Below are 27,989 nucleotides of genomic sequence, written 5' to 3' on the forward strand. Positions count from 1 at the left end.
TCTTTAGCCCCGCCCCCCGTTCTCTCCCAAATACGCGCGCGGAGGGACCAGTCAAACCGGCAGGCATCCCCTCTTGGCTTCTCTCTCGTCATCCAATCGGATTGAAGCAAGCCAGCAGGCATCTCTCTCTTTCTCTCTTTCTCTCTCCCCCCTCCCTTTTTTTGGCTTCTCCCGTTCTACCCAATCGGATCGAAGCAAGCAGGAAAGCAAGCGTCGGGCGAAGGCAAAGAGGAGCAGCACGCGCTCACTCTCTCTCTCTCTTTGGAAGCGTAGTCTCGCGAGACTCGGGAGCCGGCTAAGGGGGTTCCTGGTTGGTGGGACTGAGCGCTGAGAGAAGCCGGCGAGAGGAGGAGAAGAAGCAGAAGAAGAACAAGAAAGAAGGAGCCTGACGGCCGGGACCGCGCGGGAGGAGGCGAGGGGGGCTCCTCCTTCGGAAGGGAACAAGGCCGCGCCAACCGCCGCCGGGACATGGCTGAGAACGAGGCGGGGAGCGAGATCCCTCCCGCCGCCGCCACTGCCGGGTCCGGCACCGAGAGCGCCGCGGAGGCAGTTGTGGAGGGGCCGCCAGGAGGAGGAGGAGGAGGCGCCGAAGAAGGAGCGGTAAGAGAGGGAGGGGGGGGGAGCCCGAGAGAGAGAGCGAGTGAGGAGGAGGGCGCTTCTGCCTCCCTCTTCCGCCCTTCTCCCTTCTTCGCCGTTCCCCGCGTGGGACGAGGAGACAATGGCAGGAGGGAGGCGGAGGAAGAGCCCCAGCCCAGCCTTCCGGGGCTCTCCCGAAATCCTCCTCTTCTCTCTCTTGCCCTTCTTCAGCTTCTTCTTATTCCTCCTCTTCTTCCTTCTCCTTCCTCTTCTTTCTCCTTCTCTTCATCTTTCTCTTCTTTTCCTTCCTTTTCAGTTCCTTCTTCTTCTTCCCTTCCTCCTCTTTTCCTTTCTTTTTAACTTCTTCCTCCTCCTCCTCTGCTTTTTCTGTTTTCTCCTCTTCACCTTTCTCTTCTTTTCCTTCCTTTTCAGTTCCGGCTCCTTCTTCTTCCCTTCCTCCTCTTTTCCTTTCTTTTCACTTCTTCGTTCCTCCTCCTCTTCTCCCTTTTCTGTTTTCTCCTCTTCACCTTTCTCTTCTTTTCCTTCCTATTCAGTTTCTGATCCTTTGTCTTCTTCCCTTCCTCTTTTCCTTTATTTCCACTTCTTCCTTCCTTCTCTTCTTCTTTTTCTGTTTTCTCTTCTCCTCTTTACCTCTTCACCTGTCTCTTCTTTTCCTTCCTTTTCACTTCCTTCCCTTTCCTCCTCACTTTCTCCTCATTTCCTTCCTTTTCTCTTCTTTACTTCTTCCTCCTCTTCACCTTCATCTTCCTCTTTTCCACCCCTTTTCACTCCTTCCCTTTCCACTTCACTTCCTCTTTTCCTTCCTTTTCACCTCTTATTTCCTCTTCTCCTTCCTCTTTAGTTTTCTCTTCTTTCTCCTCTTCATCTTTTCTTTTCCTTCCTTTTCACTTCTTCCTCTACCTCCTCTTCTCCTTCCCTTTCCTCTTCACTTCATCCTCATCTCCCTCTTCCTCCCCATCACCCTCATTTCTCTCTCTCAGTCCTTCTCTTCCTTTCCTTCTTGTTCTTCCTTTTCCTCCTCACCATTCTCTTCCTTCTTCTTCCTCCTCTTCTTTCTCCTTCATCTCCTCCTCTTCACCTTCGTCTTCCTGCCCTTGTTCTTCTTTTTCACTTCCTCATCCTCTTCTCTCTTTTCTTCTGTTTTCTCTTATTCTCCTCTTAGCCTTCATCTTTCCCTTCTTTCCCTTCCTTTTCACTTCTTTCTCCTCTTAACCTCCATCTTTCTTTCTCCTTTTCTTCCTCTCCTTGTTCTTCCTTGTGACTTTTTCCTCCTCACCACCCTCTTCTTTTCCTTCTCCTTCATCCTCTTTCTCTTCCCTCTCTTCCTACTTCCTTGCCATCTTTTCTTATTTCTACTCCTATTTTCTTCTCTCCTTGTTTTCTCCATCTTCTCTTTTTCTTCCTCCTCACTGTTTTCTTCTTCTCCTTTCTCCTCTTTCACATCTCTTCTTTTTCTTCTTGTACTTCCTTGCTTCTTCTTTTTGTCTTCTTTTTTACACATTTTTTTTCTTTTTCCTTTTTCTCTCTATCTTCTCCTTCCTTCTCTTCTTTTTCTTCTTGTACTTCCTTGCCTCTTCTTTTCATCTTCTTTTTACACATTTTCTCTTCTTTTTCCTTTTTCTCTCCATCTTCATCTGACCTGGACTCTATGCTTTCTTTCTTTAATGGGAGAGAGTCCAGACTGCCTACAGTATACAATTAATGTGGTTTGGCCCAATTTGAGGTGCCCTGTCTCAATGTTGTGGGATCCTAGGAGTTGTAGTTTTATGGGCACCAACACTCTTTGATAGAGAAGGCTAAAGACCTTGGTTGCACCTTCAACTGTAGATTTAAGGCAATTTGACATCATTTTAATTCAGTGCCAGGTCTTCAACCTTCTCTGCCAAAGAGTGATGGTGCCTCATAAAACAAACAAGTCCTATCATTCTATTGCATTGAGGCATGGTAGCTAAAGTGGCTAAGAATGTTAGTCTGGCAGCAGCCACTGAAAGGGCTCTTTCTGATGTTCTCTGTAAAATTACAACTCCCATGATTCCACAACATTGAGCTACAGCAATTAAAGTGGTGTCAAACAGCATGAATTCTGCAGTTAAGATGCACCTTTAGAGTCCAATACTCAAAAGCTGGCTCTTCCTTGCTGGGTTGCTTGGCTCCAAAACTGCGTGATCCCAGACAGGTTGATTCACGCTCCATTTATACTGACCGATTAATGCATTTTGAAGCTAGCTTCAAACTGTGACGGCCAATGGCCAGGCAACAAACACACACAGAAGCATGCGAAAGAAAGCCCATGATGTGTATCAGTGCTCTGTGCTTTGCATATCATCTGGGCCTCAAACTGGTTCCAGGATTTCCTATGTAATTGCCTGCACAGCAAAACCACTTTCTTCAATACTGGTTTGAAACTGCATTAACTGGTCAGTGTAGATGGGGCCTCAGGAACTGTTCCAGCAAAGTAGAATTGACATTGATGAAACGGGCAAGTTTCTTTTTGTGTAACCTGGCTTGTTGATTCTGCAGTTTTCTTCTCTAAACAGTAATAGACAACCCCCCCCCCCCCCCCAAATCATGCGTGAGCACACAGGCAGCCTTGAAAGGGCTGATTTCTCCCGCAATGAAATGCAGTGGCCTTGTTTGTAAACAAGCAGCTGAAGTTCAGGGCATCCTGATGGAAATGGAGAGTGCACTGGCTTTAGATATTTCAATGCAGCAGCATAGCTGTCTGTACTGCGTTCTTCTCTGCTGGATACAATCAGGATCAATCAACAGCAAAACAAACCAATCAAACTCACACAGGTTTTGAGAAATCAGTTGTATAAAGCTCCAGGCTTATTTTTTTCCCCTCCATCAACTAGTTTTGAATGTACTTACTTTTGGTAGGGACTGTTTAGCAGTTTATATGGCCCACCTGTTTTCTGTTGAATGTACATTTCCTAGGTTGCATTTAAACTGTAGAATTCATGTAGTTTGACACTACTTTGCCAAGGCCCAGTTCTGTGGATTCATGGGAGTAGTTTTATAAAAATTTTGGCCAAATAATGCTGGTAGCTCCCAGGTTTCCATAGCATTGAGCCTTGGCAGTAAAAGTGATGTCATACTTCAGTTATTGTTAGAAAGTCTAGAGTAGTAGAGTAATGATTAGTTGGGTAAAAGGTAATAGCACTATTTGTACTCACTTCCCTCAGTTAATTTGCAATAGGAGGGAGATTATTTTCACCAGCAGTGGTACAGTTAGCCCTCTGTATCCACAGATTCTGCATCTTTATCTTTATCTGTTTTTATATTTTTATATTGTTTATACTGTTTTATATTGTTGTTATTATTACATTGCTGTTAATTATATATTTATGTTTTGATGTGGGCGCCATGGGGTGCCGCTTTGTTAGCCGTCCTGAGTCCCTCTGCGGAGGTTGAGAAAGGATGAGATATAAAAGCCCTAAATAAATAAATAATGAGTAAAACCTGCAATAATTCCAAAAGGCAGACCTTGATTTTGCTATTTTATACCTATAAGGGACATCATTTCATTATACCATTGAATATAATTGAACTTGAGTATCCACAGATTTTGTTATTCACGGGGGGGGGGGGGGGGTCCTGGAACTAGACCCCCCCCCCCCGCCCCCGGGATACTTAGCACCTAGCATGTGTTATTGTGAGCAATACTTTACTTGCAAAATACTGGGATTTGTTAGATTAACTTAGTTGCCTGACTTTTTAGATTTTTGGTAGATAGGATACTATTGAGGGCCTGCAAGTGTAATACTTTCTAGATATAATATTCAAGAATGTGAAGAATATTTAAATAGACATGATGAAGAGTTGTGCACAAGTGTCTTCTGGAAAGGACGTTGGCCACTTTGCCACCAGGGAACTCTTTGCCTATGGAGATAATGTGTAAAAGTACAACTAGGAGTGACACTGGCATAATACCCCATGAAGATTCTGGGTTTATTCTTCAAAGTTTATATCTGTACCATTTGGTTCGGTATCATAGTCTCATAGTATCATAGTCTGGTGTAACCTCCTAGGGCAGTTATGGCTACTATGTAAACAGAATGTTGGACTGTCGACAGATTCCAGTAGTATTCCTATATATGTTTTAAAGGCATTTGGCTTAGTGCTTGCAAATTGTTGGGTACACTTGTTTTAAGTAAGAAAATTCAAATCAGCAATGTGTTACAACCAAAGGATGCTACAACCAAAAGATATTTGTGTTTAGCACCAAAGGATATAAACTGAATTACAATACACTTTAATATAAATTCTGAATGTATTAAAATTTGCCTGGGAGTTTTAACAGATTTTGACTATATTGCAATAAAAAGGAAACAATTAAGTGCTCATTATTCATATGAAGGACTCCCTTACTTGATGTTGTACTTCAGAGATTTATTCCTGTGTTTATCAAATTGCATCATTGGGTTGCTGTGAGTTTTCCGGACTGTATGGCCATGCTGCAGAAGCTTTCTCTCCTGACATTTCGCCCACATCTATGGCAGGCATCCTCAAAGGTTGTGAGGTCTGAAAGCCTTCATCAACAAATTGTATCATTTCCCAAACACATGATTTAGTGTCTTCTTTAGTATAGAAAGAATGAGGGATGGGGGAGATAAGAGCCAGTTAATTGTTCAGAAGTTGCATAATTTGGGTTGATGAATAGATGTTTTAGCCTGTGACTCATTCAGTAATTCATATTTCAACCTTTTAAGAGTATCTCCCCCCCCATGTTGTCCATGAACTCAAATATTAAGCAATAATGTTTTTGATACAAACTTCAAAATGTGATGATTCACCTGAAACAGGGCTGCAATTACCTGAAAATAGCTTTTATCTGAAATATTGCATAGTTGGGGGGAGTTGCGTGGGCCTTTGGGCACCTGTATGAAAATCTTTGGAGATTGTATTTACTCATTTTACTGCTATTCACACTTCACACGATATTACTGTCTTGGTGATGGTAAGTGGAGAATTGAATGCTGAAAGAATATTTGGACAGTGCTAGCATAAAAAGATCAAAATTGGCTTGAAAAAACTGGATTTTTAACTTTTTCATTAATTTCCCATTTTATGTAGAAGCCTAGTAATTACTAACAACTGGGTGATAGGGGAATTGTAAAGAAACTCATCGTATTTGGGGAGGAGAAAGGAAATAGTCTGTAACTATCCAACAATTTTAAAAAAGGTAAATGAGACCAAGCATGCCATGTTAACACTGTTACTGCACTACCATTTAATAGTATATTGGGTAGGCTTTGAAGAATAGATCAGAAGTGAAATCTTAATGATCTCACAAGCAAAACAGCCTAGGCTTGCAATTTCGAATGGAAACTCATTTAGGTAACCTCTTTATTAAACCTATTTAAACATGTTTGTGGAATTTGTAGAGTATAAATGAAATGAGATAAAGCTATTTTAATTGCTGTTTTCGTCTTAGGAAGTGATTGATGATGAATCTTCAGGAAAACAGAAAGAGAACCAGGAACCAGATCCTACTTATGAAGAAAAAAGGGTTTGTAGATTATAATGATGAATACTATAGTGTTAAATACATAAGCATATGTTAAATGCGTAAGCCAAAAGTTGGTAAAAAAGTAAGTCTCTTGCAGTTAAATTTTTTCTTGTTTGTATCAGAGGTACAAATGTGATCACAGTGAATGTTTGCCCATCCCACTTATTTATTGTATCCCTTAGGTGTCTTTCCTTTCCCTTCACTATACACTATTTACCATTCATAGCCACCATAGTCATTTATGCAGCCATCAAAGCCCCTGGATCTTCAATAAATATTTTCTTTAAAAAACTGGCTGAATTTTTCATACAAACCTATTTTGTTCTTTTGTATCCTCACTGCAGCAAACAGATCGGGCAAACAGATTTGAGTATCTGTTGAAGCAGACAGAGTTGTTTGCTCATTTCATTCAGCCTGCTGCTCAGAAGACTCCAACTTCACCTTTGAAAATGAAACCAGGCCGGCCAAGAATAAAAAAGGATGAAAAACAAAATCTGCTATCGGCTGGAGAGTGAGTACCCATTACTTTACTAGTTATCGTTAAAATTATGTCCCAATATTACAGACTTGTATTGTTTTTATGATGATACATCTGTGAAAATGACTTCTTAAATGGAACTAAGATGATACTGTTTAAAAAGTAATGTCTAGCTTCTAAAATACTACCTCATGCATTTATTTATTTATTTATTTTATTTACTTTGCTTATATACCGCTGTATCTCAAGCCCGAAGGCTACTCACGGCGGTTCACAAACAGTAAAAACAGTAGAAACAGCAGTGGTTCCATACAACATATAACAATTGACTTAACACATTATCCATAAATTACCAATAAGCAATTACAATGCACAATTATTACAAAAAACAACCGTACCCAATCTTCTCATCATCCAAGCGTAGTCCAGGTTCGTCGTCCATTGTTCCATTCCTATGTTCCATTACCAGATTGCACTAAATTACTCAAACGCCTGCACAAATATCCAGGTCTTCACCTTTTTGCGGAATACCATTAGAGATGGTGCTAGTCTAATGTCTGTAGGAAGGGCGTTCCACAGCCGAGGAGCCACCACCGAGAAGGCCCTATCTCTCGTCCCCGCCAGCCGAGCTTGAGAAGCAGGCGGGATCGAGAGCAGGGTCTCCCCGGAAGATCTCAAACTCCTGGTGGGTTCATAGGCAGAGATGCGGTCAGATAGGTAGCTTGGGCCGGAACCGTTTAGGGCTTTAAAGGCCAATGCCAGCACTTTGAATTCAGCCCGGTAGCAGATCGGTAGCCAGTGGAGTTGGCGCAACAGGGGGGTTGTATGCTCCCTGCGCTCCGCTCCTGTTAAAATCATGGCTGCCGAGCGTTGGACTAGTTGGAGCTTCCGAGCTGTCTTCAAAGGCAACCCCACGTAGAGAGCGTTGCAGTAGTCTAAATGGGATGTAACCAGAGCGTGGACTACCGTGGCCAAGTCAGACTTCCCAAGGTATGGGCGCAGCTGGCGCACAAGTTTTAGCTGTGCAAATGCTCCCCTGGTCACCGCCGAAACCTGGGGTTCCAGGCTCAGCGATGAGTCCAGGGTCACACCCAAGCTGCGACCAAGCTGCGAACCAAATATTTGTGAACATATATCTGAGATGGAGAGAGAACAGTAAGCACTAATGTGTCATCATGGTTCAGATGAAAGCTGCTTTCCTGTAAAGTGCACACAGTGCGTTTCTTTAAAGCTTGATTTTTAGGAAGGAGGCTACACTATTAAAATTTATTACTGCCATACAAAATAATCCCTTAGACACAGATTGATTCCTGCTACTAAATCAGTTTGAATAAATATGGGTCTCTCATATGTAATCAGCTGAAACTGTATTGTTGTTACAACCCTGCTCTTGAGCTCATGCTACACTGTATGTCTGTCTAACCATCCACTCCATTCCATCAGTCCTGAAGTTAGATAGGGGATGGAGATGAAACCTGGAAATGTAATATTGTTATCAACAGAAACTTGCAGGTTTCATCTCCATTCCCTATCTAACTTCAGGACTGATGGAATGGAGTGGATGGTTAGAGAGACCCTCTTTTAAGTTGGTTTCTTGTTTCTTCCTCTGAGAGAATGGATTTGCTAAAGGTTGCTCAGTGGGTTTCATGGTCAAGCAGGGATTCTAACCCAGGTCTCCAAAGTCATAGTCCAGTACTCAAACCTCTAATTTTTTAAACAAGAAAGCAATCAGTAACTAATGCATGGCAGTTGTAAGCCTCCATCTTTTGGACTATATTGGAATGTGTTGCTTACTCTATCCTGATACTGTTTTTAGCTACCGCCATCGTAGGACTGAACAAGAGGAAGATGAAGAACTGTTAACAGAAAGTTCAAAGACCACTAATGTATGCACTCGATTTGAAGCATCTCCATCGTGTATGTACTCTCTCTTCATCCTTCTGGCGTAATCTCTTGACTCCAAGCAAAAATGGAAATCCAAATAATTTCACAAAAGTAGTACTTTTGCTTAATGTTGGACAGCATTATTATATTAGCATTTTAAACATGAAGCATTTATTTTTGTAATCATTTCTGATTGTACCATTTCTCTTGTCTACAAATTTTACTTAATGACCTCAAAAGTCTCCTGAGACCTATTTGCGTAGATGACAGGAGCACCATGTCATCCGCATATAATAGGATCTGGATTCTCCTATTACCTACTGATGGCGGAAAGTGTTCAGGGGAACTCAACTCGGCCACTAGGTTGTTCACGTAGAAGTTAAACAAAAAAGGTGCTAGCAAGCATCCTTGTCTAACTCCTCTTTTAGTTTCAATATTGTTCGATAGCTTGCCTGATAGCCCTAACCTCACTCTTAGATCCGTTCCCGAGTATAGCTGGTGCAATAATAACAGCAGTCGTCTGTCCACATTTGACTTTGCCAACTTTGCCCACAAACGCTGTCTGTCAATTAAATCAAAAGCTGAGGTAAAATCCACAAATGCTGCGTATAGGCAACCCTTTGGTTTCCTCAGACTATTTTGGATTAAGTGCGACAGTACAAAGCATTGGTCTATTGTGCTTCTGCCATGTCGAAATCCCGCCTGTTCTTCCGCAATAATATTATTTTCCTCCGCCCAACTATGTAATTTGTTTAACAGAAACCTACCATAGATTTTTGATACTACATCCATCAGGCTAATTGGTCTATAATTGTGTGGATCCGTCCTATTGCCTTTTTTATATAGGGGAACAATTATACTAGTTTTCCACCCATTTGGAATGATTCCTGTCTGATTGATATATGTAAACAGTTTGGCCAGGATGGGGGCCCACCAGGTGATGTTGCATTTGAACAAAATACAAAATTTGTGATTGTACCATTTCCATCCTTCATACTGTATTGTTTTCCTTTGAGGTTAAAATGAAGATTCCAATTCCTAACCATAAATCCCCTCCCTATCTCCAACAAAACCTCTGTATATGACAGAGTATAGAGCCAGAAGTTCTTTTGAGTCCTCTGCAGTGATTCCTCTTCCCAAAGATACATTCTAAATTGAAAAGAAGTTTGTCATTACAGAATTAGAGTAGCTGCTAAGAAACAATGTGCTGTTTACGTATGAGTCTTTTACATGAATGACAGCTAGCTTTCATACCATATACAGGATGTGTGATTTTAGTTTTGAAGATAAAAGATAAAAATAGCCCTTTAGGTAAAATAGGAGCTATTAATAAATAATGCCTCGTGCACGTGTATTGTGCATACACAGTACATCTTTTTTGGTTCCAGTGGGATCTTAGCTAGTTATTTAAGTGACTGATTGACAGTGTTTCTGGCTCTTGTTTATCTCCTTGCCACATCCCACGCTACTCACTTGGAAGGATCTCTGATTTTCCTCATGCTGTATCAGTGAACAAACAGAATGAGTTAATAATTCTGGAATGTATAACAAGGCAATTGAGTAACAGTTTGTTGAAATATTGTGTTATGATTAGTAAAGTTGGATCACATCGTGTTCCACAAAGCACTGAAGTTACCAAAACTGCAAGTGGAATTGAGGGGATTTTCTCTACATAATGGTTGTTACAACTCAGACTTCTTTGGTACTAGCATCCCCAAAGACACCGTTATTCTGATGTATAGTAAATTGTATTTTGTGTTTCATATCAGTGTTACTGGGAGTAGTTCTTATGAGGGTGAATATCATAATGTCAAATGTTTTTCCCTTTGTTACAGATGTAAAATGGGGAAAACTGCGTGATTATCAAGTCCGAGGACTGAACTGGCTCATTTCCTTATATGAAAATGGCATTAATGGTATATTAGCAGATGAAATGGTATGTAAAACCTATGGTTTTGTTTGGAATTAATAGTTTTAAATTAAAAAATAATTACGACATACCTGTCATAAGGTTTTTTTTTACAGTGAGACTAAAAGTTGATATTTTAAAGTAGATGTAGAACAGCAAGCATCAGAAATAACAATGATTCATTTTGCAATGCAGAATAACTCATTTAGTGATACTGCCTTAGGGAAATTTCAAATGAAGAATTTTCTTTTGTTCTGTTGAGCATTGTATACTTTTCCGTTGCAGCTTTCCCCTTTTATATTTGACTCTTGAATTCCAGAAACTTGTCACTACTAGTACTGAATCATGGCATATCACTGAGATTTTCTGATTTCAAAGGACAGCATAGATAGCGAATGTCTTCTTTTTCATTATTACTTATGTGATCCTAGATCACCCATTTTTTGACTTCCACTTCTGTACACAGCAGCTTTTCCATCTATTCTGTCTCCTTCATGTGAGATTTAGAAGGCATGCTTACTCTCAGCTTAGTTCATGCAATATAACTTACTTTAATTTTATTTGCATTATATCTCATAGTTTGCCAGGTGGATTCCCTTATTCTTGTTGCATACAGAATTTAACATCTGCATTCTTTTTGTTCAAAATGCTTTATTGCCTCAAGCTACTCTTCAAATGTTACTGTTTTTCTGTTTTGATCTCTATAGACAGTTTTATCACAAGGACTTTTTTGAAGCACTCTTACCAACTTATCTGTGTTTCTGCATAACAAAGGAAAAACAGCAAAAAAGCACTACTGAACACCTTCTCAAACCCACACAATTGATGAACTGAATAACTGAAGAGGGTGGGCTTAGCATAGCAGGTTTAACCACTGTGCTGCAGAAAAAATCCTGTTTGAGTGCAAATCAGTGTGAGCACCTGCCATTAGCTCATCTGCACATCAAAAGCACATCTGTACATCAAAAGCAGAAATGCAAGTAGATAAATAGGTACCACATTTAGCAGGGAGGTAATAAAGGCACCCTTAAGGTCATTGATGTGAGGAAAGCTCTTTGGCATGGAAGATGGAGCCATAGCACCCCCTCCCCCCCTCCCCCCCCCCCCTTCCGTGGCCAGAGTCAAGCAAGCCTCCAAGATAGATAGTGGAAATAAGATGGGGAAACTGTTTGGTTTGTCTGTCCTTGTTAATTGTATAATCAGCATTGAATCTTTGCTGTATGTGTGTTCTGTAAGTCGCTCTGAGTCCCCTTCGGGGTAAAAAGGGTGGGGTTATAAATACTGTAAATAAATAAATAAATGACTGCTGCTTAATGATTGAGAGGTGGAGAGGTGCCATTTTGCTAGTTTTGAATACCTATAGCCAAATAAGATTTCAAATTCTGCTGAGTATTCCTATATTTATTGCAAATTTCCATCGTAAAACATATTTTAGCAGAACTTCATTAACTATTGTTCATGATAATTCAATTTCAAGTGCTGGGAAGGATGACTGCCTCTCTCTTTCAAAGCTCAAGTATTCCTCAAATTGTGTGCCTATCAATTGCTGTTGAGATAATATGCCTTTCCCAATTAGCTGCCACGTGTGCTATCCTGTATGAATTAGAATTTACTTGGAATATTCCCCACAGGATCTCCATCAAGTGAATTTTGTGTATGCCATGTAATTTCTAATTTTGACTATCAGCTGTTTTTGCAAGATGCAAAAGTGGACAAAAATTTAGTTTTACTTATAGCTATTTGCAGTTTGCTGTACAGGTCTTTTTTAGATGGAGATCCATGTAAAATGCTTTTCAAAAATTACATGTTTCCATTTAATTTATTTTGCTCGTTTTCTGAATGGCCCAGACATGTCTCCATGTTAAATTCATTTTTATAGGGTCTGGGCAAGACACTGCAAACAATTTCTCTTCTTGGGTATATGAAGCACTACAGAAATATTCCTGGTCCTCACATGGTATTAGTTCCCAAATCAACTTTACATAATTGGATGAATGAATTCAAGAGATGGGTGCCGACTCTTCGTGCCGTCTGTCTGATAGGTGACAAAGAACAGCGAGTGAGTAGGAATCCTTTTGCGTTGTCAAAGGCTTTCATGGCTGGAATCACTGGGTTGCTGTGAGTTTTCCAGGCTGTATGGCTATATTCCAGAAGCAACCCAATCTTTTAGTTCTTGTTGTTTGCCACATGCACTGTTCTGTCTGTCAGCTGCTATAGGGCACCAGGGTACCTTAGGTTAAATTCAGTTTTACAGAAATATTTTTGCACTGTGGTTCAGGTATTTGAATGCTGTTTTATAATATAGTGCAATTGAAAATGATACCACCATTGTCAGTGAAGAAATGAAGCTGAGAGCATACAGACTACTGTTTGGTGTCTTAACTCCTTCCACTCAAGCTGAAAAAAACTCAAATTTGCTGTGTGACCTAGTGAGTTGGGAATTATTCTTCCTTAAGTCTGAGTGTGAATATCTGAGTTTCAGAATTGGATTCTAGTAATATGAAATATGATGCTTGTGCAGTATTAAGTTCTATGATTATTTTTTAATTCTATCATTACTGCTTCATTCCACAAGACATACTTAAATTTGTTGGATAATACAGAACGCTGGATAAGCGAAGGTTGAATAAGTGAGACTCTAATGTAGTTCAATATCAAATTCTTTTTTTGTGTATCGCAAGATTGTATTAAATGAAAATATTGATGTGCTTGAAGTACTTAAGAGTTTAGATGAGCAAGAATTACAGGCCTATTCAGTTATAAATAAATGTAAGCTTTGTGGGTTGTAAGTGGTGGTGTTTTTGCTCACATTTTTCTAAGTGATTTTTCATGTTCTTTATTAATAGGCTGCTTTTGTTCGAGATGTTTTGTTGCCGGGCGAATGGGATGTCTGTGTAACATCATATGAAATGCTCATCAAGGAAAAATCCGTATTTAAAAAATTCAACTGGAGATACTTAGTTATTGATGAAGCTCACAGGATTAAGAATGAAAAATCAAAGGTATATTTTCCAGCATATGATTACTAAGCATTTAAATTGTGAATTTATTTTACTGGGAATGTTAATTAATAATTTTTTTTTAAGTTGTCAGAGATTGTGAGGGAATTCAAGACTACAAACAGATTGCTATTAACTGGAACTCCACTGCAGAACAATTTACATGAACTCTGGGCACTGCTTAATTTCTTATTGCCGGATGTCTTTAATTCAGCTGAGGTAATTTCTTTGAAAATCCAGTGTACTCTTTGTCAAGTAGATTCAATTCCTTTTTTGGGTATATATGTTAATTGGATATACATTATGGGACTTATTGTCCCAAACTTTTGGGGGGTAGCAGGTTGGCTGTTACTGATTTATGCCGAAGCTTAACAAATAATGTATTTGTCACTTTAGAGTAATGATGATAGTCATCTGCAGTTCTTGATAAAACAAACATTGAATCCAACCCAAAACTTGAGAAGAAGCCACATTCATTAAGAAGGAACTATAAAGTTCAGCAAGGAGCTGGTTGCTAGGCATCATCTGTCTATGCTTAATTAGAAGACTAGAGTAGAACCAAGCAATTTCAACCAGTCCTCCATTAAAGTTGCATATAACAAGGGCAAGCAGGTTGCATATAATAAGTGGCACTTTTCAAGCTGAGTAATGGTAAAGGGTGAAACTTACCAGACGTTTTCCATTTCTATTTTATTTTTACATGGGAATGAAATTAATTAAATTTCTTCTACTTGTTACTAATATTTGTTTGCATTATAGTATCAAATATTCAATATATACGATATAATTATGTATAAATGAAGATTGATTGCTTGAATTGACTTCAGTATAACAGTTACTATGATACTGGTAACTATGTGTTGTCGAAGGCTTTCATGGCCGGAATCACTGGGTTGCTGTGTTGGGCGGTGTTAGCTTGAGAGCTCAAATGCTAAGCCGACTATGGAATATAAATGATTATAATATGTTAATGCTTTTACACAGGATTTTGATTCATGGTTCGATACAAACAACTGTCTTGGGGATCAAAAATTAGTGGAGCGGCTCCACATGGTGAGTTTTTTTTGAGATATACACACACACACACACACACATATATAATTAAAGAATGGATTTTGATGCATTTTACCTTGCTGATACACATTATATTGGGTGGTATAGCTCAGTTACTACAGTTGACTGTATGCATTATATTTGACACAATATTAGTTATGTCGTCTTTTAAACATTAGTAGATTTGCTGGTAACAGTAAAGATTTGCTCTATAAGTAGTACAAACATGTATGTGTCCCCTGGTATTGGTTTTTGGGGAATCTTCTTCTATATTCAGTTAAATTTCTGTCAGGCATAAATCTGGCATTTGGAAACATAATTGTCTCATTGCAAGTGTTTCTCTAGTACCTAATTCACCAATATCTCTCAACTTAAGAAGTTTGACATATTAAGTATTAAACCAATATCTGCTGAGTTTCATCCCCTCCTTCATTGCCATTTCCTTTTCCTTATGTGTCTGCATTATTTAGATAGTAAGTGTGAGAGAAGGAAACTATCAAGTTAAGTTGAAAGCCATACGAGAGCCATTGTGTCTGACGAGCAGGGTAGAAATACCTTAAATAAGTAATTTCAACTATATAGGTCTTAAGATACCAGTTATGTAAGGAACACATAGCTATAGTGTTAGATTATCAGTGCTATTCCGTTACCTAGCATTATGGACTCAAAATTTGTATTGCAATTTTTAGGTGCTGCGGCCATTCCTCTTGCGTCGTATTAAAGCTGAAGTAGAGAAGAGTTTGCCTCCAAAGAAAGAGGTTAAAATATATGTCGGTCTCAGCAAAATGCAGAGAGAATGGTAAGTAACAAAAATAAGTGTGGAAAGGGTTCATCTTGATCCTTGCATACAAAAAAATACTGCAGTGTTTATTTGGCATGAAGCCTCAGTTGCCTTTGTCTTTCAATATAGGTACACAAGGATCTTAATGAAGGATATAGATATATTGAATTCTGCTGGAAAACTGGACAAAATGAGACTCCTGAATATTCTTATGCAGTTACGAAAATGCTGTAATCATCCATACCTCTTTGATGGAGCGGAGCCTGGTCCACCTTACACCACAGATATGCATTTGGTTACGAACAGTGGCAAAATGGTAGTTTTGGATAAACTGTTGCCAAAGTTGAAAGAACAAGGTAACTTAGCTACCAGCACAAGTGGTGTCTTTTCTTTTATAAAGATTATGGAACTTGATCCTACCAGCTCATTTCCTGCTTCTGTTTTGGAAAAGTAGTTAGGGTTCTTTGTTGGGCAGTGGTATTTGTTGACCAAGCATAGGTAATGTTGAGCAACCTGTGTGTAGTGATTCTTCCTGGATTTGAGCAGGATCCTTCCTGTGCTGTCAGGGAGAATCCTCCTTCCTCATTGCTCCTCAATTCAATCACTGGCATTATAGCTTTCAGCTTCGAACATACAGTCACACTGTTTTCTGGACTATCTGTTATGTCACCTCTGAAATCATTTCAGTGCTTTCTTATACATGAGCATTTAGAACTCTAATTAGTTTGAACCACAATCTTGACACAGGATCAAGGATTCTAATCTTCAGCCAGATGACCAGAGTTCTTGATATCTTAGAAGACTACTGTATGTGGAGAAACTATGAATACTGTCGGCTTGATGGGCAGACACCTCATGATGAGAGACAAGTAAGCTTTCAGAAGAATTCGGCTTATTTTCCTTGTCTTTAAAATTCTGTTGAGCATTACATCATACCTTTTTTTGTTGTCTTTGTTTTTGTAGGCTTCCATTAACGCATACAACGAACCTGGCAGCTCAAAGTTTGTTTTCATGCTCAGTACGCGTGCAGGTGGTTTGGGAATTAACCTGGCCACAGCTGATGTTGTAATTTTATATGATTCTGACTGGAATCCACAAGTAGATCTTCAAGCTATGGTATGATTCAAAGGGGTCGCTTCAACATTTTACATCTCTTTTTGTTTTAAGTTTTTTTTTTTTTAGATTCTGTAGAAACTAACTTCACACTGTGACCATTTGCTTATGAGCTTTGGCACTATTTGTTCTTCTAATATAGCTGTTTTTCATCACCAACCTGGTATAATTAAGTCATTTAGGTCTTCATAAAGATTTTGAAAAAACTTTTTAGTTTTTGTAACTTTAACTTATGTTTTAATTGGATAATGATTATAGTTACAGATAAATGCTATTATTTTGTGCAGACAATTTGAAATCTGAGTTTCTTTTTCCCATGCAGGATCGAGCACACAGAATTGGTCAAACAAAGACTGTAAGAGTATTCAGATTTATTACAGACAATACTGTAGAAGAAAGGATAGTGGAAAGGGCAGAAATGAAACTTCGTTTGGATTCCATTGTTATTCAGCAAGGTAGCTAACACTGTTTCATGTCTGGCAATTTTAATAAGTTGAACATAATATTTATGAAGCATGTTTTGTGGCAATACACACAAGTAAGGAAGACTTGAGGAAAATGTGACAAAAATACCCACCATCTCAGCGGAAATATAATTTCCATAGTGATGGTATTGCTATTAAATGAAAGTAGGAATAAAGTTGGCAATGAAATTATACTCGAGTAAAAGCCAAGTTTTTCAGCCCTTTTTTAGGCTGAAAAAGCCCCCCATAGCTTATACTCGAATCAAAGTTATTTATTATTTTGCTGGGTTGTTATTATTATTATTATTATTATTATTATTATTATTATTACATGTATTAGTTTACACTCTTTATTATTATTACATTTACATCACTTTATTTATTATTACATTTATTATTTTCCTCTATTATTGTTATTACATTTACATTATTTTACACTATTATTTTATTACATTTGTTTTACTCTATTATTATTGCTTATTATTTTACTCTATTATTAGTTATTATTACATTTCCATTATTTTATTCTTATTTTTATTACATTTATTGTTTTACTCTATTATTATTGGAAGGATACATAAGCACATTTACATTGAAAAAGTTAGAATAATGGTTTAATCAGAGTTGGACAGTTTTATCTTAAATTACAGTTTTATGTTAATATTCAAAAACATTTAACCAACTGATGCCTCAATTAAAGTTATTTTATTGGTATCTATTTTTATTTTGAAATGTACCAGTAGGTGCTGCATTTCCCGCCCTCAGTTTATACTTGAGTCAATACGTTTTGCCAGTTTTCTGTGATAAAATTAGGTGCCTTGACTTATATTCGGGACATCTTATACTTGAGTATATACGGTAATACAATTTGAATTGCAGAAACAAATGAACAAAAGACTTGATTGACAGAATGCTTGCAGAAAAGCCTGACCTTTAATGAGTCAGTTGTTAGATATTTTGTAACAAGTGCAGTATAAATATTTAGGAATATATGTGTTCTTTATCAAAAAAATATATCCTGCTTAATGTCTATTGTAAGAGTTTGGCTGAATTGTCTTTCGCTATTTAACAACTTTGTAGAAATGGGCAAAAAATAAGTGCTACATGTAGAGTGCACACTTTACTAATACTTCAAACATTTGTCATTCATCCATCTAAATTTCAGTGCAAAATAAATAACAACAAAAACCCCTATTGTTGGCCGACTATTCACTATAATTTGATGTTGTCAAATAATTTTGTCTAGCAGTTTGCTTTCAGCTTCAACTGAAAAGTTTTTGTGTCCTTGACAACTGTCTTCATTCATATTCAGGAAGACTGGTGGATCAAAATCTAAACAAACTGGGAAAAGATGAAATGTTGCAAATGATTAGACATGGAGCCACCCATGTTTTTGCTTCAAAGGATAGCGAAATTACAGATGATGATATTGATGGTATTCTGGAAAGAGGCTTAAAGAAAGTGAGTGCCACAATTCTCAAAATATGACAGTCTTATTTTTTATTAAATTAAAATTTGAAAGTCATTTTGAAAATTAAAAAGAATGGCTACTTTGAGATACGTATAATTTTGTTAGGAATCTGTTGACATTTTCAAGTACATACAAAGAAGGTTTTACTGAATTTTGTTTCTGTATTTGTAGACTGCAGAAATGAATGAAAAGCTCTCCAAGATGGGAGAAAGCTCACTAAGGAACTTTACAATGGATACTGAGTCCAGTGTGTATAACTTTGAAGGAGAAGATTATAGAGAGAAACAAAAGGTAACAATTGATTTTGAGCATAGTCATCCACAAATTAATATTAGTGTTACATTGCTCCTATTGAAGAGTGCTGTGATGTTTAATTATCATTTTCCTGTAAAATTACCCCCATTGCAGATGGCATTCACCGAGTGGATTGAGCCACCGAAGCGTGAGAGAAAAGCAAACTATGCAGTTGATGCTTATTTCAGGGAAGCACTTCGTGTCAGTGAACCAAAAGCACCAAAGGTGAATTATTTTAAACCTTTCACTAATGAGAAAATATTTTGTAAAAAAGCTTTCCAGATTAATATGTAATTTTATCACTTGTAGATCTGAAAAATGTTTTCTTAAGTGCTGTGTATATAATTAATGGGCTTGATTATGACATGATATATTTCAGATATGTAATTAGTCTTTCTCTCTTTTGTTCTTTAAGGCTCCACGACCTCCAAAGCAGCCTAATGTTCAGGATTTTCAGTTTTTTCCACCTCGTTTGTTTGAATTGTTGGAAAAAGAGATTCTGTATTACAGAAAAACAATTGGGTACAAGGTAATAAAATTATGCTATGTTTTTCATTTTAGAAATAAAAAGACACTTGATATTTTATTTCAGATCTATATAATTTTTTTCTTGGTTTCTTGTAATCTTTGTAAAGCTAAAGGGTTTTTTCAATATGGAAAATTGTTTTCTGTTTAAATTATAACCAAATAATTTCTGCTAACTTAACTTTCTTAGGTGCCTCGTAATCCAGACCTGCCCAATTCTGCTCAGGTGCAAAAGGAAGAGCAAATTAAAATTGATGAAGCGGAGCCCCTTAATGAAGAAGAGTTAGAGGAAAAGGAAAAGTTACTTACCCAGGTATGGTCAACCAAATGTGGCAAATTCTGATTAAGCAAATCCTCTCTTTCCCGTTACAGTATTAGTATGGAGAGAAACATGGCACAAAATTAAGACATTTCATATTTATTGTATATACTCGAGTATAAGCAAAGTTGTCGAAGAATTTCATGGCCGGAATCACTAGTTTGTTGTAGGGTTTTTCGGGCTATATTGCCATGTTCTAGAAGCATTCTCTCCTGACATTTTGCCTGCATCTATGGCAAGCATCCCCACAAGCAAAGTTTCTTGGTCCTTTTTTTAGGTTGAAAAAGTCAATCTCGGCTTATACTCGAACCAAAGTTATTTATTATTTTACTCTGTTGTTGTTAGATTTATTATTTTACTCTATCATTATTACATTTACATTATTTTACTCTATTATTACATTTATTATTACATTTACATTATTTTACTCTATAACTATCATTTTATTACATTTACTATTTTATTTTTATTATTGGAAGGATACGTAAACACATTTACACTGAAGAAGGTTAGATTAATGGTATAATCAGAGTTGGACAGTCTTATCTTAAATTACAGTTTTATGTAAATATTCAAAAACATTTTACTTACTGATGCCTCAATTGATGATGATGCCTACCAATTTTATTGGTATCTATTTTTATTTTGAAATTTGCCAGTAGCTGCTGCATTTCCTACCCTCTGCTTATACTCAAGTCAATACATTTTCCCAGTTTTTTGTGGTAAAATTAGGTGCCTTGGCTTGTATTTGGGTTGGCTTATACTTGAGTATATACAGTACATTATTCCTTTGTTTGAGGTATTTTTTTAAATAAATTATTACATCACCTCTCATACACAGCTGAAACCAAGGGTGTAAATTCCAGTTTGACCATACACCTTAAAGCAGGCACCAGCCATGCGGCAGTATGGGAACATCATGCATGCAAGTCTTTCTCTGACACCCAGTTGGTGAAACAGAGTGGACTTCCTTTTAGCAGTAGGACTGAAAACAATTGTCTTCACATTGGTATTGTGTCTTCACAGTAGAACTTGTTTATATAATATGAGACATTAAATCAGATAAAACAATTCTCTTTAATAATCCTGAGAAATTATAGACCAGTGTGGAGAACTGGCTTCATTTGTCTTAAGACAGTGGGTTCTATCACTTCAGTGTAATGTGGACAATTCTCTCACACCAGAAGTGATTTGCAGTTTCTCAAGTTGCTCCTGACACGGGAAAAAATGTAATGGTTACCCTTTATTTTCCAAATATTTCTCCTTCCCTGGTCAGTTTTGGGGTATGATCTCATTACTTTTCACTAGTCCTGACAGAAACCTTTATCAGGTCTAATCAGTCACAATTAGTTTCTTCTCCTTTCTCCACACATTTATTTCTCTTCCAAAAAATAAATAAAAAATAAAACATTTATATGGTCCCCCATATTGGAGACCAGTGTGTTTGCATGCGAGAATTGGTTATAAAATTAGCTCTAATGTCATTGACATTGTAGAAAGACACTGTCACAAAAGAATCTATAAGTAACCGATTTCATGAATTTCTTTTAATGCTTGAGTCAGTCAGTCTACAAACTGTAAAAGAAAGCAGTGGAATATCAATGACATCAGAATCCCTTGAACCATTTGGGCAGCCATTTTTCTGTGTCAGGGAAATTTTATATTTAGTATAAAATATTCAGAAACCAAAATAGCAACACTAACTGATGATAAGTTTTTTAATAGAGGTAATACTATTGCATATAGTACGAGATTTCTGAGAGATCCATATTGGAAGCAACAGCTTGTACACTTTCATGTTAACAATTCTAAACAAATCCTACCTTTTGTGGAAGAACAGGTTTTGATTTGTTGTGACCTGATGATGAGCGTTAACATCTATCTACATACAGTAATTGTAGTTTATAATTTACATAAAATATATGGGGATTGTCTGTTACTGCCAATGTGCCTAGGCCCCAGCGGTTAATATACATAATTAAACCTGGTTGTGCCTGAATAAGGCTTCAGTAGTAATTACCAAGATGTTCCTTGGTGCTTTGACTTTCAATCTTGGATTTTACAGGCTTTCCTTTGAATTCCATTTGGGCTAGGTCACCAATTGCTGCCAAGAAGTGTCAATCCTGAATGTTATAAATGTGGGAAGAATTGCAAATGTCAAGGGGAACAACTCGAGTTAAAAGTTTATAGATACTTGTTACTGCATGCCTCTGAAAAAGAAAACAGATGCATGCCTCTGAAGAAGAAAATTGAGTTAAGAGGGGAAATGAAGTGTCATGGAGTACAGGCAGTCCACGAATTACAAATACATGTTTTTGGCTGGAGTTAAATTTTACAAAATGTACCTGTACTGACTTAGATACTTTAAAAAAATCAACTTTAGAACTAACTTACAGAACCTATCCTGTTTGTAACTTGGGGACTGTCTGTGGTTTAACAGTTACAATGTCCTGCCAACTGGTAACATATATTCACATGCAACACTTGTTACTCTCCTGGGGAATGCATAGTTTTCTTTCTCTTTATCATGAACTTTGAACATCACAAATATATGTTCAAAGCATATTTTGAATAGTCAGTTTGCTGGGGGGGGGGGGGGGGATGCCGCCTTATTGCAGTGCACACACTCAAAGGTACAGCACCTGATTTTCTTGCTTGTATTGTTTGTTGTTGAATGTCCTCTGCTTTTGTTTAACCTCGGGTTCTTGAATATATTACTTTGTCTCACCAGAACTGATTTGCTTCTAGTTATTATCTTGTTTTAAATTTCAGGTTCGTCTTCCCCATTTTTTATGTTTCTGGGACCTTTCAGTTTGGTAGTGTTTTGCATTTCTGTTTTCTGAATGCTTTTTGATTACCATATATACTCAAGTATAAGGTGAGGTTTTCAGTCCTTTTTAGGGCTGAAAAAGCCCTCCTTGCCTTATACTCAACTGAGAGTCCTAGCGGGGAATCATGGGGTTGATAGAAGTCCCTCCTTAAGCTCCACAACTTCCTGCCAGGACCCTCGCCTCTCTGCATAGCTCTAGCCTCTCCTGTAGGGCCTCTACCCACTCCCTCCCTCACTCACTGGGCTGCTTCTGCTTTCTTGCCATCTGTGGAGGCTTCCTTTGCTCTTTTCGCTATGCGCACAGGCCTCCCTCACACTTATTGCCATGGCAAGAGGAGCATGGATGGAGGCACGCGGGGCAAGAAGAGCAAGGGAGGCCTGTGCGTGCAGTAAGAAGATACAAGGGAGGCCCACACATGTGTGCGCAACTAGAAAGCAGAGGCAGAAGCTGCCCGGTGTCTGGGGGAGGGAGTGGGTGGGTATCCTGCAGGAGAGGAAGGGTTGCTGGAGCTGCAGAGACCTGCAAAGCTCTGAGCTGCAGCTCCCTATTTGGGGTCACTTGCAAATTTGGTGACACCTGCATTTCCCATCCTCAGCTTATACTCGAGTCAATAAGTTTTCCCAGTTTTTTCGTGGTAAAATTAGGTCCCTCGGCTTATATTCGGGTCAGCTTATACTCGAGTATATATGGTAACTTTCCCACCACAAGTATTAGCTATAAAATTACAGCCATAAGAAACTGAAAATCCATAGCACATTGCTTGCTCATTATATCTTTTTCTGGTTTTCAGTTTTTGATTGTATTGTTTTAGTATGACTGTTTACTATTCTGGTTTATTGTTTGCTGTTTTCACAGTCATTTTTATCACATTGTAAACTACCCTGAAAATATTTTGCATTGAAGTATACAGATATATATAACAAGAACAGTATGAGCTATTTAATTATGTCTTCCATCTATCTAAAAAAAAAAAAAGCTCTAAGTCAGCAATCTAGTAAAGAAACCTAAATATTGCAATTTAATCTGATTAATTCCTTAAGGGGTTTACAAACTGGAATAAAAGAGACTTCAATCAGTTCATCAAAGCAAATGAAAAATGGGGTCGTGATGACATTGAAAACATAGCTCGAGAAGTAGAAGGAAAGACACCAGAGGAAGTCATTGAATATTCTGGTAAAATCTGGTTGTTTTTTTTCTTTTGAGAAAGTTTGACAAATTGTTTCGGTACAGTAATTAAGATTAGTTTAACAGAATGATTGGAAGCAGACATCTCTGCCTTTTATCCCATGTTTCTCCTTGGAAATCCTGCGCAGAAGATGAAGGAATACTTCTTAATTGAGAGTACTGTCAGGGGGTTAGCTAAAATTGGCTGAGACACTTCTTTCTGCTCATAGAAAATTTTGAAAATATACCAAAATCCTCATAGGAAAACATAAAAATTCTACTTTTCTTTTCTAACTAGGTGTAACAACTGGTGATGCTGTGAATATTGCACTGTCTTTGCAAACACTATTTTTGAAAAATAATGGTGCCCTGAAGTTCTTTTTTTCTAAACATCATTGGCTTGCAGGAAAGAGCTGATGTGATAACAGGACACGTTATGTTGTTAAAAGCTGTCTTAGTACTTGGTTGCTGTGAATTTGCCGGGTTGTCTGGCCATGATCCAGAAGCATTATCTCCTGATGTCTCGCCCACATCTATGGCAGGCCGCCTCAGAGGTTGTGAGGTCTGTTGGAAACTAGACAAGTGGGTTTATTTGTCTGAGAAATGTTCAGAGTGGGAGAACAACCACCATGTCAGACTACACAGGGAAGTCACTGAAATCCACAAGCATGTGGACAGTTTCAACAGAAAGGAGGAAACCATGGAAATGAACAAAACCTGGCTACCAGTATTTAACAAACTCTAAAATCAGGACAATAAATAAAAAGCAACACTTAAAAAACAAACAAACAGGGGAATTCCAGGCAGGATACAGTCAGGGCCAGATAACACCTCTCAACAAAGGATTCTCCCAGGCAGGAAGCAGCCAGGCTTTGAAGCTGCAAGGCTATTTAATACTGATCAAGGTGGCCAGTTGCAACATTCACACTTGCCTCAAGCAGACAAACCTCACTTGCCTGGTTTCCAACAGACTTGCCATACAGTTTTCCAGGCTGTATGGCCATGTTTCAGACCTTACAACCTCTGAGGATGCCTGCCATAGATGTGGATGAAATGCCAGGAGAGAATGCTTCTGGAACATGGCCAGACAGTCTGGAAAACTCACAGCAACCCAGTGATTCAGGCCATGAAAGCTTTTGACAACACATACATTGAATTGAGAATCAATGAGATATTCATTGAAAAACTATAGCAAAATGTGCTACAAAATGTCTCACAAAAACGTTTTTGCAATTTAATAAACTTTTTCCACGTTGTATTAGTACTGTTACTGAAAGAGGGCACTTTGATTACTCAGAAAGGTATTTTAAAAACAAAGCTGAGTATTGCTCATAGTATTTTACCTTGCAGCCTTACATAGTGGTGTCTGGTTTGAAACACAAAGTGTCCTTCAGCGAACCTTAGCAAACCTTGAATGAATCTATTTAATAAATAAATACGTAGCCTTCGATTCGATACTTAAGTTGAGAGAATCTCTGAGATGAGTAGTTTTGACTGACTACAATGTATCATTCTCCAGAAGATGAATTATAACTGCTTTATACTGTTTTTATCTTTAGAACTGTAATTATATTTCATTTCAGAAGCTGTCTGTGCTTTTTATGACAAGTAATTCAATTGTGAGAATTCTGTGACTAGATCAGGTTTTTTTTCTTAATTTCATAGAAATTAAGCTCTGACACTGAACATGTACTCCTCTGCTTATATTTGTACAAGTGAGATATTAGACTAACAAATGACTTTTCCCCAGCTGTTTTCTGGGAACGATGTAATGAACTCCAGGATATAGAGAAAATCATGGCACAGATTGAAAGGGGCGAAGCTCGGATTCAGAGGAGGATTAGTATTAAAAAGGCATTGGACACAAAGGTAATGTGTTTTTAAGTTATTTTGTCCAAGATGGACATAACAATGAAATATGCTCACTAATGTGAGTATACATAATATTGGGTGCTTCATTTTGCCATTTTTGGCTAGTTCATTTTTGACATTCCTCTTGAAGCATAGTTTGAAGTCTTTAGTTATTGTCAAAGAGGTCGTCAGTATTCCTAGAAGAGTGTGATTGTGTAACCTAAAAACATAGATAGATCAAGGTTGCAGAAATACTTTACTATGGACAAGATACAGCACAACGTTTATGCTATAGTGGACTGTTCATATTTCTTGTTCTATGTATTGAATGCTTGTTTCGTTTAGATTGGCAGATACAAAGCACCTTTTCACCAACTGAGAATATCCTATGGCACTAACAAAGGAAAGAATTATACAGAAGAAGAAGATCGCTTTTTGATCTGTATGCTTCACAAGCTAGGATTTGACAAGGAAAATGTTTATGATGAACTCAGGCAATGTATTCGCAACTCTCCGCAATTCAGATTCGACTGGTTCCTCAAGTCTAGAACTGCAATGGTATGCATCACTTGTGCCTCCACTTACTTGTTTCTTAACAAGATTAAAGACATTCATTTCTTTAATTTGAATTTCAGTGATTGTGTAAGATCTGCTAAAGGAAATATTTTTATATCTTTAAAAAGAGCTTTGATCTGACATTTATAAACCTTTTTGCTGAAAAGTACTCAGATATGCAAGGGCTTTATGGAGTTCTCTGTTACTTGGTACCAGTTCACAGCAGACCGAGAGGTAGCAGAATGTTTTCTTGAGTTTTTTTGCCTGGAGACTCTAGACCAGTGATTCCCAAAGTGGACGTTACCGCTCCCTGGTGGGTGCTGCAGCAATTCGGGGGGGGGGGGGGCGGCAGTAAAGGTCACAGGTGCATTTGTGGGTGATGAATAACTATTAAGGGGGCAATGAAAGCGTAAAAGAAAGATATAGAAAAATTGATTTCCAGGGGATAGGCCAAATAAGTTTGGGAACCACTGCTCTAGACTAAGTATTGAGAATCTGCCTTCTCTAACACTGCTTGGTTTAGGTTACTGTTAAATTTTGATTTTCTGAGTGGTTAAAGAATAGGGTAAACGCATCACCCTCCCCACCTCCCACTTCGCCTTAAGTGTATTTTACTTTGCAAGTCTGTTTGGTTTCCTTTGCTCTGTGGTGGAAGATGGTGGTGATTGCTACATATACAACAGTGGTTCCCAACCTTTTTTTTTGACCAGGGGACCACTCAAACATTAGTACCCAAAAGGGTTAAAAATCAGTTTTTGGTCAGCTTTAAATTTGGTTATTTGAGGTGCTGATTCAGAAAATTGCATTGGATAGACTACATCAGCTCTAGTTTCTGATACAGAACATATGCCATCCAGTAGTCGCCATCTGCTCACCCATAGAAAATAGTATTTAATAATCTATGCTGATGTGGTAGTAGTAATCTTTCGTGGATAGTCAGCCTCTCCCCTCCCGACATCCCCGTTGCCTTGGAACAATAAGAGGGTTTCACGAGACCAGTTGCTCTCATTGCCATGTGGTTTTGAGGCAATGGTGTAGTAATGGTGATGCCAGGGACCATATTTTCGTTTTTGCAGACCACTGGTGGTCCATAGCCCACAGGTTGGGAATGACTGCTATACAGCAATGAGAAGTTGGGGTGCAGTTGACCACTATATAAATGAATTTGCTACTTCATTCATGATGCAGGAACTGCAGAGAAGATGCAATACCTTAATCACTTTGATTGAAAGAGAAAATATGGAATTGGAAGAAAAGGAGAAAGCAGAGAAGAAGAAGCGTGGACCAAAACCATCTTTGGTGAGAGCATAAAATGTGTTTCAGTAGTTCATGTGAAAATCTGTCAATAATTACTCAATAATTTCTCCTGTATCTTTTGGCTGTGCAGTCAGTAAATCTAAAAGTCTAAGTCATGTTTTGCCCCATCAGAAAATATGTGTAGAGACAGACTCAGGATGTATAGGGTTATTTTCAGCCCATCACTTTCTTCTTGTTTTCCAAAACAACACAGACACCACAGCTGTAATCATATTTTAGCTCCATTTTGGAATGTTTATTCTCAGGTGATGTGGCTTCACCCAGTCTAGTTTTTTAAAAAACAAACATTTTACTGTCATTTGAAGAGGCTTTCCCCTGCTTCACTTCAAAAGGTACTTTCAGAACCCTTCTTGGATTCAAAAGCACTGCTGTTCCAAATACAAACAAGTTTTGTTTTGCATTTCTTTCAGTTATTTTCTTTCTTCTTCTTCTTCTTCTTCTTTTTTTTTTTGTAAAAGAAAATAATATATTTGGAATCATGACTGTTCAGTTTTTACAGCTAAGGACTAACTGCTTTCCTGTCATTCCCAGGCGCAGAAACGCAAACTGGATGGCACCCCAGATGGTAGAGGACGGAAAAAAAAATTAAAGCTGTGAATACTGAGTTCTTATAATCACTAAATTTAAAGTAGTTCTTTAATTTTACGGGTCTTCATAAGATGTACTGTACAATTCTCAACTATTATGTCATTAAAAGACATCGGGTTCATGTGTTTACTTACTGAACTAGGAGAATAGTAATGTAGTTTCACTTTTTTAAATAAAACAGCTGTGCTGAGTTTTTTTTACCATTAACACTTGAAATAAAAAATAGGCTTCATGTACTACTTGTTGATCTTCTTTTTATTTCCTGTATTAATTTGTCATGCCTT

The 27,989-nt window shown here is 37.9% G+C and overlaps 1 protein-coding gene across 1 annotated transcript; it reads left to right on the top strand.

The window, feature by feature from the left end:
* The first annotated feature begins 2 nt into the window (after positions 1-2).
* Positions 3-27,941, top strand: SMARCA5 (SWI/SNF related, matrix associated, actin dependent regulator of chromatin, subfamily a, member 5). The gene is made up of 24 exons (XM_060778896.2): positions 3-600; positions 6,035-6,109; positions 6,454-6,620; positions 8,404-8,504; positions 10,307-10,407; positions 12,260-12,439; positions 13,227-13,382; positions 13,467-13,598; positions 14,364-14,432; positions 15,122-15,231; positions 15,343-15,569; positions 15,961-16,082; positions 16,177-16,329; positions 16,649-16,781; positions 18,103-18,251; positions 18,433-18,552; positions 18,670-18,780; positions 18,971-19,084; positions 19,271-19,393; positions 23,271-23,403; positions 25,145-25,263; positions 25,591-25,803; positions 26,989-27,099; positions 27,649-27,941. The coding sequence occupies exons 1-24, from the start codon at positions 469-471 to the stop codon at positions 27,712-27,714; spliced, it is 3,117 nt and encodes a 1,038-aa protein (XP_060634879.2). The 5' UTR covers positions 3-468; the 3' UTR covers positions 27,715-27,941.
* Positions 27,942-27,989: the final 48 nt, after the last annotated feature.

This window comes from Anolis sagrei, chromosome 5, assembly GCF_037176765.1.
Source record: "Anolis sagrei isolate rAnoSag1 chromosome 5, rAnoSag1.mat, whole genome shotgun sequence".
Lineage (NCBI taxonomy): Eukaryota > Metazoa > Chordata > Lepidosauria > Squamata > Dactyloidae > Anolis > Anolis sagrei.

Bases quoted from the DNA above. Each gene is read 5' to 3' on its own strand.
- SMARCA5 (XM_060778896.2), top strand. From the start codon at position 469: ATGGCTGAGAACGAGGCGGGGAGCGAGATCCCTCCCGCCGCCGCCACT. The intron at 14,433-15,121 runs GTGAGTTTTTTT...TGCAATTTTTAG, and splicing joins TAGTGGAGCGGCTCCACATG to GTGCTGCGGCCATTCCTCTT. The intron at 15,232-15,342 runs GTAAGTAACAAA...CTTTCAATATAG, and splicing joins AGCAAAATGCAGAGAGAATG to GTACACAAGGATCTTAATGA.